The following is a 15,263-nucleotide window of genomic DNA, read 5'->3' as shown; positions in this document are numbered from 1 at the left end:
GAATTACTCCTGTGGTGCTGGGGGGACCATATAGGATGCTGCGAATCAAACCCGGGTCAGCCGCATGCAAGGCAAATGCCCTACCTGCCCCAAGACCACAGTTTCTTGATCCATTCATCCATAGTGGTGGTTTGGGTTTGATTTTTTTTCACATCTTGGCTATTGTACTAACTGCTGCAATTAACACAGGTCTGCATAGATCCTTTCAAATGAACATTAATATTATCATGAGTGTGTTCCCAAATGAGGAGGTTTTACCAGGAGCTTTGGGAGACCAGAACCTGCACCTCTACAAGGGAGGGTCTTGAGACACAAGGCCTCGGGATATTAATGGGAATGGGCTGGAGTTATCCTTGATGTGTGGTCGCAGGAATGTAGACTGGAGCAGGGAAGAAGTCACCATCACAGGCCTGGTCCAAAAATATTCCACACAGATCCCTCTCACCTAATAGGGAGCCCAAATTGCTGTCCTCACCCCAACAACCAGTCACCAAGGATTCACTCAGTCAAGGCCCGGGAAGCTCTTCCAGTGAGGAACAAGGATTTCTGCATGGTCGTGACGTCATGCATAGTGGCCAGCTGACTTGTGAGGACATCTGGCAATGACAGGGGCCCATGCTACCTAGAAAACCACACATGAGGGTCCGAAGCAATAGTACAGTGGGTAGGGTGTTTGCCTTGCACAGGCCGACCCGGGTTCAATCCCTAGCATCCCATATGTTCCCCCAAGCACCGCCAGAAGTAATTCCTGAGTGCAGAGCCAGGAGTAATCCGTGAGCATCGCTGGATATGACCCCCCCCAAAAAATGAAAGAAAGCCACACATGAGTCAAGTACAGGAGTAGATGTGGCCCCAGAGACCACAGCAAATAGCTGCCGTGTGGGCAAGGTGGAGCAGAAGGCTGTGTGACATGCGACTCTCCACAGGATGCAGAGTGGGGACTGGTTTGCACCAGAAGACGACAGAAAAGTTCACAAGAGGTGGCCTGGTCAACAGGAAATTCATGACAGTTCTCTGAGCAAGCGGTTACAGGCACAGAGAACCGGGGAAACCAAAGAGTGGGCAAGTGCCTGGAGATGAGGGGTGGGCAAGTGTTGGGAGACAGAGTGTGGACAGGGAACTGAAATATGGAAGGCTGATACTGAGCCAGCGCTAGGTGGAGAAAGGCTGTGAGGCAGTTCAAGGGCAGGTGCCTAGGACTGTGCAGAGGTGATGAACCATTTCTAAAGGTACAAGAAGAGCATTACCCAGACCAGACTGGGTGTGCAGTTCAGGAACTGACTGGGCGAGCAGGCAACCAGGGTGGGCCCCACTGGCTCCCAGAGAGGGCACCTGTTCTGGGTGGGTGAGAAGAGGGTGCTCTTGGATGGGGCTGATCTTGGGGACACAGGCGGGGAAAGCCCTGGTTTGGAGGGAGGGCTGGAGTGAGACCATCAACGCTTCAGACGGGGGATGAGTCTCTCCAGGGCATTCTTGACCTCAGTGTTCCTCAAAGAGTAGATGATGGGGTTCAGGGTGGGGCTCAGGGCTGTATACAGTGCTCCAGATGCTTTGTTCCTCTCAGGGCCATAGCTGGAGGCAGGGCTGATGTAGGAGCAGAATACAGCTGAGTAGTACACGGAGACCACCAGCAAGTGGGACGAGCAGGTGGAGAAAGCTCGCCGCTTGCCCTCAGCTGACCGAATGCGCAGGATGCTGGCAATGATGAACCCATAGGACATCAGGGTGAGCAGGAAGTTTATGACCCCATAGAAGGCATCGGCCAGAACCGTCATGATGCTGTTCACCAGCGTGGGACTGCAGGAGAGCAACAGGAGAGGGGGGATCTCGCAGAAGAAGTGTGTGATAAGATTGGGGCCGCAGAAGGTCAGTCTCACCATCAACCCAGTGTGCACCGAAGCATTGATGGCACAGATGAGCCACACGCCCGTGGCCAGGGCCCCACACAGCCGAGGGCTCATTATGGAGCTATAATGCAGAGGGTGGCAGATGGCCACGTAGCGATCATAAGCCATCACTGTGAGTAGCAGGAGCTCAGAAGACAGGGACCAGAGGAGAAAGAAGAGTTGGGCCATGCATCCTGGGAAGGAGATAGTGTTTTCTCCCAAGGCCAGACCCATTAGAGCCTTGGGAAGCACAGAGGAGGTGCAGATAATGTCCATGGTGGCTAGATTGAAGAGGAAAAAGTACATGGGGCTGCGGAGGCTGGGACTGCAGCTGATCAATGCAATGATGACAGTGTTGCCCACCAGCGCCAGGGTGTAGAGCGAGAGGAAGCAGCCCAGAAGTGGCAGCCGCAGCTCTGGGTGCTCTGAGAAGCCCTGCAGCACAAACTCCATGACCAGTGTCTTGTTGGAGCTCATGGCCCTGCTGGGAGGCCCCTGCTCCTGCCCCATGAGCTCAGCTGTTGGATAAAAGAGCACAACCTCCGTCAGATCCAAGTGAGCACAACCTCGGTCAGATCCTCATGGGTGGACCTGCTCACACCAGGGAAAGGAAGACCCAGATCTCCGCCCTGGAGCGTTTTCCTCAGTCACAATCACCCCCCAACACTCATATAAAAACAGGGCTGGATTGATTTCTCCCTTCACCCTGCAACCTAAACACGCTGTCCTCTGCATGTCTCCGGTGCACCCATCTTGGTGACTGTGTCCCTGACAGGAGAGCCTGGCAGGGTCCCACTAGGAGCAGCTCCTTCTCCTTGCTTCGTTGCTCGGCCACCATTGCCCAGTGACGTGCTGCCCCCACTCTCAGCCCCTGGAGCTCCTTTGGTTCCCCCTATGCATCCCTGAGGATCTGCCACAGCCAGATCTGGCCTCAGGCTACTCAGGTAGGCTCTGCAGTCCCCTTCAGTGAGGGACGCTTCACACCTGGGCTTGAGGCATCATTTCTGAGCCTCTGTCCAATGGCTCCTTCAAGACACTGTCCTCTGATGGCTCTCAGCACTGCCTACCCTGAGCAACAGACCTGTGAAGGTCAGGCCCTATATGACTTCCCAGCCTTCCAATTCCACATGCTTGTGTTCTCAGCCCCAGTGCTAGACCACTATCCAGAGAATCCCCATGGAATCAGGACCTGTCCTGGGTCCTGCTCCAGTTCAGTACCGACATGCAGGCTCTGAGAACACGGTGACCAGAAGACAAGGTCCCTTGTGCTTCCTCAAGTTTTCACCACTTTCTCAGTCCTCCGCTAAGCTTCCCAACCATGCTCACATGATCCCATCCAGGCCCTCGGCCATGCAGCATTCCAGCCTCTCGCCACCACCAGATTGGCTGCTCTCTCCTAAGTTCTTGGCGAGGTCACCGCAACACCCTAAGAGGAAGACTTGATATGACTGTCCACTCCCGTCCAGGACCTGGCTGAGTCACCTGACTTTTCCCTCCTGACTTGGTCCAGGGCTTGTTTCCACTGGCACTGCCTGTCCCCACCCATATCTTGAGCTCCCTGGATAGGAGCACAGCACCTCTGCTGCCCCTCATCCATTGCCCAAGAAAGAAGACCCTCACCCTTGAAGACCATATAGCACAACCACCATGGACAGTTCCTGCACCCCATCTCCACACAGAGGCCCCTCTGTCCACCAGACTTCTTGGTCTCTGTCTGGTATTCTGGCCTCCCATAGCCACCTTTTCACAGCAGGGATCAGAACTTCTATACTTCTTTCCACCACACTAACCACCGAGCTCAGTAAAGATTTTTTTCATCTGGGAAACAGGGAGCCAAAGAGATAGTACAGCAGAGAGGGCACTTGCCTTGTACACAGCCAATCCAGATTCAATCCCTGACACCACACAGGTCCCCCACGTTCTGCCAGGAGTTATCCACAATGCAGCAAGAAGTAAACAACCACCAAATTTGGTCCCCCAAAAATATTCAGAAGATGAAGGCAAAAGTAACTTTGCAAACCATCTTTGACTGTCAGGGGTGAGCTGACCAGGTGTCAGCCAGATCTGTTCCATATCCCACCAAACGGGCTTAACCTTTGAAGTCAGGGTGCTACTGCCACCTCATAACCACTTTCCAGGATGCACCCATCACGTGGATGACATTCACCCCGAGCACAAGAGGCAGCACCCAGAACATGGGAAAGCCTGCTCAGACCAGGCTATGGTGTGTCTGTTCGCTCTGCTTCCTTGCTCCCACCAAAGGTATAGGAGGTGCTACAGCCTCATCTTCACTGTGGAGAGTCAGTGGATGTCTCTCACTGGCAAAGCTGATCAGAACAAGAGTTCATCCCAAAGGAAAGGTGGAGAATGCAGCTTCACATGCCCATCAGTTCCACAAAGACAGTGGCACAGAACTTGGCTGTGCATTCAACTTCTGGAAACACGGGCAGCCTCTAGGTCTTGCTGACTTTCTTGCACTGGCAACTACAAACTCTAGCCAGCACCTTCAAACAACTCTTTGGAGACAGGCACTAGGTGGAAAGCTACCTTGAGAAGAAGAAAATCTTTCTAGAGATTTGTTTTAAGAGTTTTCACCCAAGGCTACTCTCAAGCTCATAATAATGTAGTGTTGCTAAAGACAAGCAGAAATCTTTAGCTTTATCGTAGCTTCAGTGACCCCAAGTTGGCCAGGAAGTAAGATGGAAAGTCGGGAAATTGAGGATTCACAGAGTGAAGAATCCTAAAGCTCTATGTAAAGAATATTCTGGTCCCAGAAATAAAGGGGCAACCCATATATATGCACCTGTGTGGGTCCTTCTGTATATGTGTACGTGTGTGCATGTATGCCTGCATCTGTATGTGTCCTTCTGTGTATTGCGTATCTGCGTGTCTATCTATATTGTCTATGTGTGTCTGTGTGTCCTTTTGTATATGCATATGCATGTATCTGTGTGTCTGTAACGTGTCCTTCTGTGTATGTATGTATGTATATGTGTATCTGTGTTTATTGTGTGTCTATATTGTTTATATGCATCTATGTATGTGTGTGCCTTATGTATGTGTATCTTTGTGCGTGTCTATGTGGATATATATATATATATATATGGGGGGCCTGCATTCATGTATATGTGTGTATGTGTACTTATGTATATCTGTTTGTATGTATTTAGATGTGCCTTTTCTTTGTATATGTGTGTGTGAATCAGTGTGTATGTGTGTAGCTGTGTTTGTCTATTGTGTCCTTATTTATGTGTGTATGTGTGTGTATGTTTATGTGCATATGTAGTGTGCATTTCTGGTATGTATGTGTCGGTGTATGTTATTCCAAGGAAATTAAAGCTATCTGGGGTGCAGAAAAAGCTCAGCAGAGACTCTTATACAGGGAAGGAGAATGAGTTTTGTTCCAGTCCACTTCTGTGTCTGGAGTGACAAAACTGCTGCTACTCAGAAGCAGAAATAGAATAAACAATATCTACAACATATCACCCAGAAGATCTAGAATATTCCATGAGTACAAAATGAACAAAGACTAGGAAAATTGGGTATATGCATAAGTCAAAAGTAATTATCATGATCTGACCTCCAGGCCTTGGAGTTAAGACTAAGAGCTTTAAAACAAATGTGTAAATATATGCTAAGACTAAAGGAAACTATATCTGTAATGAATAGAAAGGTTAACTGAGATCTCAATTTTCTCTAAGTCATCTACTGGCAATCTCATGCATTCTCTTGGCAGACTTTTTAGTTAAACAGAAAGTGACAATTATAAAAATGCATTTGAAAAGGAAAAGGACCTAAAATAACCAAAATGGGTCTTTAAAAAAGAACACATTTGCAGGACATACACTATCAAACATCAGGATTTTAACTGAAGTTGTTATATTCATATGACAACTTTCAATAATTTTTAAGATTGAAAAATTAAAAATAATGATGCCCAAAATTAAACCCATACATATATGGTCAGCTGAACTTTGTAATGTTTGCAAAAAAATTAATGACAAAAATAAAGGAGTTTACAAACACAATGGCCACTCAATACCTCTACTGCAAACTACAACACCCAAAAAGGGAGAGAGAACAAAAGGGAATGCCCTGCCACAGAGGCGGGGTAGGGTAGGGGAGAATGGGGTGGGGTGGTGGGAGGGATACTGGGATCATTGATGGTGGAGAATGGGCACTGGTGGATGGATGGGTACTCGATCATTGTATGACTGAAACGCAAGCATGAAAGTTTGTAAGTCTGTAACTGTGCCTCACAGTGATTCACTAATAAAAAATTTAAAAATAAAAAATAAAGGAGCTTCTGAATACTCTGTCATGCTCTGTATGCCCATGGCATAAGAGTAATCACAGACCAAGGCTGAACATACAAATTTATAAATTTTCCACAACTAAATCTAGTTTATTTCTGGTACCAGGGAAGAGGCAAACATTCTCATATCAGACACAAAAAGCATTAATAATAAACAATTCTATGATATATTAAAGGTCATCTAATTTTATTTAAAATCATCAGATTTTAAAACTAGGCACATAAAAATATACCATTAAAGTGAAGAGGCAAGGAAAGAAACTGTCAAGAGCTTGAAACTACATTAAACTAAGAAGCTTCTGTACCGCAAAAGAAATAGTGATCAAAGTAGAGAGAGAGCCCACGGAATGGGAAAATTTATTTACCCAATACCCATCATATAAGGGGTTAATATCCAGGATATACAAGACATTAGTAGAACTGTGCAAGAAAAAATATCCTCCAACCCCATCAAAAAATGGAGAGAAGAAATGAACAGAAAAAAAAAAAGAAATACAAATGGTCAGTAGGCACGTGAAAAAATGCTCTACATCATTAATAATCAGGGAGATGCAAATTAAAACAACAATGAGATATCATCTCACAGCTCAGATACTAGCACACATCAAAAAGAAAAAGAATAACCAGTGCTGGTGTGGATGTGGGGAGAAAGGGACTCTCTTTCATTGTTGGTGGGAATGCCGACTGGTCCAGCCTTTATGGAAAATAATATGGGCATTCCTCAAAAAACTAGAAATTGAGCTTCCATATGATCCAGCAATAACACTTCTGGGAATATATCCCGGGGGTGCAAAAAAGCACAATAGAAGTGATATCTGCACTTGTATGTTCATTGCGGCACTGTTCACTATAGACAAATCAGGAAACAACCCAAGTGCCCGAGAATGGACGACTGGTTAAAAAAAACTATGGTGCATCTACACAATAGATACTAAGCAACTGTTAGAAAAGATGAAGTCATGAAATTTGCTTATAAGTGGATGGATTTGGAGAGTATTATGTTAAGTGGAATGAGTCTGAAAGAGAGGGACAGACATAGAATGACTGCACTCATTTGTGGAACATAAAATAACACAATATGAGACTAACATCCAAGGACAATAGAGACAAGTGCCAGGAAGATTGTCTCATGGTTGGAAGCCTGCCTCATGAACTGGGCGAGAAGGCAGCTGGAATAGAGAAGTGATCACTAAGTCAATGGTGTTTGGAGGGATCGCTAAGGATAGGAGATGGGTGCTGAAAGTAGATAAAGGACCAAACATGATGGCCTCTCAGTATCTGTTTTGCAAACCATAATGCCCAAAAGAAGAGAGGGTAAGAAGGAATTTGTCTGCCATAGAGGCAGGGGGTGGGGCTGGAGAGGGGTGGTGGAAGGGTTACTGGGGACATTGGTGGTAGAAAATGTACACTGGTGGAGGGATTGGTCTTTGATCATTTTATAACTGAAACTCAATCATGAAATCTTTGTAACTATCTCACGGTGATTCAATAAAAAAAGAGCATATACCCATTTAAGAGCCTTTATATAGATGTGTAAATCTATAGTTGAAAAGTGAAAAATCCTAATATGAGATTGATAGAAAGTTCACAGAATTCTCACAAAACCAGACACCTAGGGGCCAGAGAGCTAGCTCAAAGGGGTAGAGTACATGCCTTGCATAAGTGAGGTCTCAAGTTCAATCTCTGGCCCTGCAATCTTCGGTCTCCTTGATCCTCAGTGGGCTAAGAACCAAACCATCAGGCCCATACTGACCTGCCAAACATACTCAAAAGTGATCCTAGGGTCTGAGGAGCCACATAAAAAAAAGATGATTGGATGGTAAACATCACATAAAAATGTCCTCAGCAATAATAGCTACCAAAGAAATACAAAGGAGAATCACAATGATGTAAACATTTAAAAACCCATGAAATAAAGCTGATGAGGATATGGAGCAATCAAGATTCCTGTTGTTGGGATAAGATAAAAACTGATATCACTCTGGAAAATAGTTTCATAGAAATTTAATGTCCACTTACCCCTGTGCCTCAATAGTTCTATAACCAAGGAAACAAGAAAATATGTATTCTTAAGAGTTTTGATAGGGGCTGGGGCGATAGCACAGCAGGTAGGGCATTTGCCTTGCATGCAGCCGACCTGGGTTCAATTCCCAGAATCCCATATGGTCCCCTGAGCACTGCCAGGAGTAATTTCTGAGTGCAGAGCAAGTAGTAACCCCTGTGTATTTCCAGGTGTGACCAAAAAAGCAAAAAAAAATTTTTTGATAGTTTTATTCGTAGTAATCAAAACCAACAAGAAACTGGGTTATTCATTAAACTGACTATAACCACAGAATTGAACTAAATAGAAATCTTAAAATATTAGGGTGTTCAAAATAAGTTTTAACAAATAAATTCAAAATAAGTTAAGTCCAATATATAATTCTACTTGCATGAAATTCTAGAACAGGCAGAATTGAGCTGTGATAGAAAAGAAATAGATCTGGGACTGCCTGTGAGATATGGGGCACTTACCAAGAAGGAACATAAGGGAATATCTGGGTGGCAAAAATGTCTCACTTGGGGGCTGGAGCAATAACAGCGGGTAGGGCGTTTGCCTTGCACGCAGCCGACCCGGGTTCGATTCCCAGCATCCCATATGGTCCCCCAAGCACCGCCAGAAGTAATTCCTGAGTGCATGAGCCAAGAGTAACACTTGTGCACCGCCGGGGGTGACCCAAAAAGAAAAAAAAAGTCTCACTTGACACAGTTTGGCTCCCAGGTGTGAGCACTTGTCAAAGGCATCAAACAAGTGCATTCTTTTCTGTGGAAGTTTGCCTTAAAAATCACAAAGACTAAGTCCCAGTTATTGTATTTGGAAATACAGGCATTAGATCAGTTGTAGGATTCCATGTGGTCTCACAGGACCTCCCAGAGAGTCCGTGCTTATTGCAGAGGGAAGCAGGAACAACAAATTGTGAGACTTGTTACTTTTTTTGGCATATCAAATACACCAAGAGTAGCTTGCCAGGCTCTGCCGTGCAGGCGAGATACTCTCGGTAGCTTGCTGGGCTCTCCAAGAGGGTCGAAGGAATCGAACCCAGGTCGACCAATCGGTTACTAGTTCCTATGACTCTCTCTTAAGGAACTAGTTACTAATTGGAAGACAAACTGACATATCTGCTGTGGCAAGGGTCTTATTTGCCTCCATTTTCTCCAGGGTTCCTGGAGCTTTATCACAAATGAGGGATTCAACTGGCCATGAGCACTGGCAAGATTTCTGCCTGGTCCTAGTCCTGGAGGCTGCTGGCCCTGGCTAATCCACCTGCAGAAATAGGCATGTTCTCCATGTGACACTTTTTTTTCCTTTTTGGGTCACACCTGGAGATGCTCAGGGGTTACTTCTGACTGCACTCAGGAATTACTCTTGGTGAGGCTCAGGGGACCATATAGGATGCCAGGCATCAAACCCAGGTCGGCTGTGGGTAAAACAAATGCCCTCCCCGCTGTATTATTGCTCCAGTCAACTCTGTGTGACATTTTACATGTGGAAGAGAGAGGATCCAAAGGGCTCTTTTGGAAAAATCATTAATCAGTAGTTAATCAATTCTTGTCCACTGGCCTGAGCAAGGAATATTTTGAGACCCTATTTCCCCACTGGTGAGAGAAGTATTCAACCCTCTGTATGGATATTGGCCTGTTAGTCACATTAGTGCAGGCCATGCTGTGACTAGAGCTGGTACGTAGACGATGGAAGTCACCTTTAAAAATATCATTGCAGAACCAGAGCAATAGCACAGTGTGTAGAGCACTTGCCTTTCACATGGCTGACTTGAGTTTGATTCCTAACACCACATAGGGTCCTCTTAGCCATATCACAAATGATCTCTGAGTGAAGAACCAGAACTAAGCCCTGAGCACTGCTAGGTATGGCCCAGAAAACAAAAGATGAGTGATAAGAAGTCTGTGGTTGAAGAGGGACCTCTGTGAAGAGGTGGGATGGGCGCTGTTTTCATTGAGGTCCATGGGCTACCAGAAACATCTGAGCCTAGACACTTTCGGCTAGTTTTCAGTTGACAGGTTTGAAAGTAGTTATGCCCCGTCCTTGTTATGCTTGCTCTCTGCTAATCCGGTGCCTCAGTCTAGATTTCACACAGATTTACCTCAACACAACAATTCTTTGACTTTCTCTGGGTGAACACTTTGACCCAACATCTCCAAGTCAGAACAGCTTACCTGTTCTCCCAGTGGCCTGGGTGGGCATCCTGAAAGGCAGCTCGTGCCAGAGCAGGCTCTGGGTCACCATAGATGTTCTGTCTTCGTGAAGTGAGACTTCAGTGTCCTGATCAGATCCCTGACCTACAAGTAAGGTTCTGTTCTACTTGCAATGGCAGGGGCAGGTGTCTGTCCGGGAGATCCTGGGGAGACCAACTGGGAGAGAAAGCTCTAAGGGACAATTAACTGTGGCTCCAGGGTTCCTGGCCAAAGCTCCCATCAATTAGATGAAGAGAGACAGGCAGGCAGACCTCCCACTGGGGGGCCAGCAGCCTTCTCAGGCCCTCACCCTAGCAGAAGAGGAAGATGCCTGTATTGGTGGATTCCTTGGGTCAAACTGATCCAACCAAGGCTCTTTCTTTTCTTTTTATTTCATTTTTTTACTGATTGATGTCCTATGGTTTAGAGTTGTTAATGATGGCCTCCCATATACAAAATTCCACCACCATACCCATTATCAGTGTACTCACCTCAACCTCCAAGGACCCCAGTGCTCTTCCCTTTCAACCACCCCACAAATTCAGCCTTGTGAATGAGTTCTCCCATCGTGATGCCTTTGGTCCTTTGTTGCTATCTTACTGCTATCTTAAGTACCACGTGTGGGAGAGATCATTCTGCTTCTATCCCTTTCCTTCTCACTGACTTCACTCAGCGTGATGTTGAGTTCTCTAGCTCCATCCATGTATGGCAAATTACATGATTTTGTTCTTTCTTGGAGCTGCATGATATTCTATTGTGAATATAGACCACAACTTCTTGGTTCATTCAACCATAGTTGTGCATTTGAGTTGTTTCCGTATCTTAGCTATTGTATTAAGTATGTCAATGAGCACACTTAATGTGCATAGATCCTTTCAAAACAATGCTTTTATGTTTGTTCATACTAAGAAGTGGTATCGCTGGGTTGTATGATAGTTCTAATCCTGTCTTTGTAATAGATTTCCATATTGCTTTCCATCAAGGTTGAACCAGATGACATTTCCATTAAAAAAGTGGATGAAGGTTCCTTTCTTGCCACAACCCCACCCCACTGGTTGTTTCCTGACTTTTGAAATATGTGATTCTCACTGACATGAGATGGTATCTCAACAGCCAAGGCTCTTTCTCATGATTCTACATCCTACTAAATATACATGTAATAGTATGTTTATATCCTTAGAATATTTTTATACTCTTTAAGGTATCTTTTTATGCATTAAGTTTGACTACATTTCTTCATGTTGTTCCTTTCTTTTTGTTTTGGATTTTTTTTGGCTTTTGTTTTGTTGAAGAACTTACCATCAGTACTCATCAATACATTGGCTCGGCTCTTCACACGCTACCTGTCTGAATGCAAGGTTCCATCCCAATGGAAAACCAGCAGGACTGTACTACTATACAAGAAGGGAGACATCCACGACATTGGCAACTATCGTCCAATCTGCCTATTGTCTGTGGTCTACAAACTGTTCACTCGAGTCATCCTGAATAGGATTAGCAGAACACTAGATGAAGGACAACCATGTGAACAAGCCAGATTCCGAAAAGGATTCAGTACCATAGACCATATCCACACGATTACTAAGCTCATTGAGGTTTCTCGGGAGTTCAAGATGCCACTCTGTCTAACGTTCATTGATTTAAAGAAGGCCTTTGATTCTGTTGAGACGGAAGCGGTCATGGAAGCCCTAGCCAATCAGGGCGTACAAACTCAATACATCAGGATCCTTCGTGAGCTCTATTGTGGATTCACTACCAAGATCTCACCATTCTACAAAGAAGTAATCATCCATATCAAGAGAGGGGTTCGGCAGGGTGATACCATTTCACCAAAACTCTTCAGTGCCACCTTTGAGAACATCATGCGACGACTAGAATGGGAAAGCATGGGAGTGAAGATAGATGGTTGGCAACTACACCACCTCCACTTTGCTGATGACATCGTTCTAATAACACCAAACATCAGCCAAGCGGCACAAATGCTGAACAACTTTGACCGTGAATGTGGAAAGGTCGGACTACAGCTAAATCTTACGAAGACAATGTTTATGAGAAACAGCCTTGTTCCTGACGCTCCATTCGCACTCAACAGAACCACCATCTCCGAATGCAACAGTTATATATACCTAGGTCGAGAAATCAACATGATGAATGACCTGGCACCTGAGTTGCGCAGGAGGAAGAGAGCGGCTTGGAATGCCTTCAAGAACGTTAAAGAAATAACTAAAAGGACAAAGAACCTCCAGCTACGAGCACATCTCTTTGATTCCACTGTTCTTCCTGCATTAACATATGCCTCAGAGACCTGGACCCTACGAAAACAGGATGAGAACGCTATTCGGGTCCTTCAAAGAGGAATCCAAAGAGCTATGCTTGGAATATCACAATTCACTCAAATGAGAGATAGAATCCAGAGTTCTGATCTTCGTCAACGCTCAAGAATCAGGGACGCTGTCTCATTTGCCAAGACATCAAAAATCAGATGGGCTGGACACGTAATGAGGTTTACAGACAACCGCTGGACTAGAGCCATTGCTGATTGGATTCCCCGGGACATCAAAAGATCACGTGGACGCCCACCTACAAGATGGTCAGACTTCTTCGTCAAGACCCTGAATGATCGGTTTGAGGCTCTGCATGTTCCTAGAACGAACAGATACCATTGGGCTACGCTAGCACGCAACCGGAATGAATGGAGACGTTACTGGCACCCGCTCAAGTAAATCGATGAATAACGGGGATTAAGTGATTAAGTGATTTTGTTTTGTTGAGGGGTAGACAGGGCATTGGGCCACATTCAGCAGTGCTCCCGGTTTACTCATGCCTCTGTGCTCACAAATCACTCTTGGCATTGTTCAGGGGAATATATGTAGTATTACCAAGCAAATCCATGTCAAATAAGTTCAAGGCAAGTGCTGTACCCACTGTACTATCTTTCCAGCCCCTTTAAGGCATTCCTCTTGTTACCTCTACTATAACTTCTGCTTTTGAAATCGTAGATAATATTTTCAGGCTCTGTCCTTACTGAATTTTGCCTTAACTTGCATGATTTTTTTTTTTTTTTTTGCTTTTTGGATCATACCCGATGATGCACAGGGGTTACTCCTGGCTCATGCACTCAGGAGTTACTCTTGGCGATGCTTGGGTGACCATATGGGATGCTGGGAATCAAACTCAGGTCGACTGCCTGGAAGGCAAACACCCTGCCCACTGTGCTATGCATAATACTTTTAATGTGTATGTGTTTTGCATATTTTCAGCAGTCTTTAGTCAGGATTTTTAACTCAATGTGTGAAATAAAATGCGTGCATTTTCTGTGTGAGGATGTGTGTGCCCTGTATCCACTACCTTGATCTTGAGACAGAGCAATTCCATGTCTGCAGAGCATTTATGTCTGGGATGCTCCATGCTGCTTCCTGTCCCAGTACTACTGCATTTATGTCTATCATCTCCTGTTTATGTTGCTGCATGGGGTTTCGTGGGATCACACAGCTCATGCTCTTATGTCCATCTTCTTAAAAATAGACAATATCTAATATTTAACCATGTTAAAATAGTGCTGTTTGGTTTTTTATAGCAACATTTCAGTGTAGGGTATACTATGATTTTTGAAAGTTGCACTAACCGAGAACAGATGACTGGTTAAAGAAACTTTGGCACATCTATACAATGGAGTACTATGCAGCTGTTAGAAAAGATAAAGTCATGAAATTTACATACCACATGGAAAGTATCATGCTAAGTGAAATGAGTCAGAAAGAGAGGGACAGACATAGAAAGATTCATCTGGGGAATATAAAATAACAAAATAGGAGATCAACATCCTAGAATAGTCGAGATAAGTTACAGGAGGTTGACTCCATGGCTTGAAGGCCAGCCGCACATGCTATGGGACAGGGCAGCTCAAATGGAGAAGGGAACACCAAGCAAAGGGTGTTGGGAGGATTCTCCCAGGATGGGAGATACATGCTGAAAGTAGAATATAGTCCGAACATATTTGCCACCCAATGCCTCTCATACAAACCTTAGCATCCAAAAGGAGAGAGAGAACAAAAGGGAATGCCCTGCCACAGAGGCAGGATGGGATGGGGGTATGGGAGGCATGGGAGGGTTACTGGGACCATTGGTGGTGGTGAATGGGCACTGCTGGAGGGATGGGTACTCAATCATTGTATGACCAAAACCCAAGTACAAAAACTTATAAGGTCAACAACTGTACCACATGGTGTTTTGCTAATAAAAAAATAAAAAATTAATTTAAAAAAGAAAATTGCACTAACCAGGGGCAGTTATTTTAACTTCACAATTTGGAGGTGAGGATGGAGGCCATACCTGGCTGTGCTCAGGCTTATTCCTGACTCTGTGCTCAGAGATCACTCCTGATGGAACTCAGAGAACCATACGGGTGCTAGGGACAGAACCTGAGTCAGCTTCGTGCATGACAAGCATCTTACTCACTGCACCATCTCTCAGTCCTCTACTTCAGATTTCAAACCTTGTATGAGTAAATTGGCTGGGAAATCTTTATAGTCTTTTGGCTGGCATTGACATATTTTTATTGACCTTTGGGAAACACTTAGCAGAGCTAACAACAGACACCTGCAATACTCTTTCCAAGCTTGCCGCTCCTCTTCGTTTCTGGGAGGCCAGCTACTTGTATGTTAGTTTGCTACATAGTTTCTCAGAATCGTTCTGTCTATTCTCCACCCTTGGTTGGATCTGCTCCATTCTATGACTAAGGGTTCCCTCCATTCTTCTTTCCTTAACAGCCTCCAACCTTCTGTCAGTTCTCTCAGTGAGACTTTCACTTCAGATTCTGTGTTTCTCAT

The 15,263-nt window shown here is 45.1% G+C and overlaps 1 protein-coding gene across 1 annotated transcript; it reads right to left on the bottom strand.

Moving 5' to 3' along the window:
- Nucleotides 1–1,410: 1,410 nt before the first annotated feature.
- On the bottom strand, nt 1,411–2,400 carry LOC130015987 (olfactory receptor 13A1-like). The gene has a single exon (XM_056106743.1). It carries the CDS (start codon nt 2,394–2,396, stop codon nt 1,434–1,436), a length of 963 nt encoding a protein of 320 aa, XP_055962718.1. The 5' UTR covers nt 2,397–2,400; the 3' UTR covers nt 1,411–1,433.
- Nucleotides 2,401–15,263: the final 12,863 nt, after the last annotated feature.

Source organism: Sorex fumeus, unplaced genomic scaffold (assembly GCF_029834395.1).
Source record: "Sorex fumeus unplaced genomic scaffold, SorFum_2.1 ptg000142l, whole genome shotgun sequence".
NCBI lineage: Eukaryota > Metazoa > Chordata > Mammalia > Eulipotyphla > Soricidae > Sorex > Sorex fumeus.
The sequence above is the reverse complement of the archived record's forward strand: the minus strand, read 5'-3'. Positions and strand labels throughout refer to the sequence as shown.

What these genes read in the sequence shown, in the direction of transcription:
- LOC130015987 (XM_056106743.1), bottom strand. Translation starts at nt 2,396, where the DNA reads ATGGGGCAGGAGCAGGGGCCTCCCAGCAGGGCCATGAGCTCCAACAAG.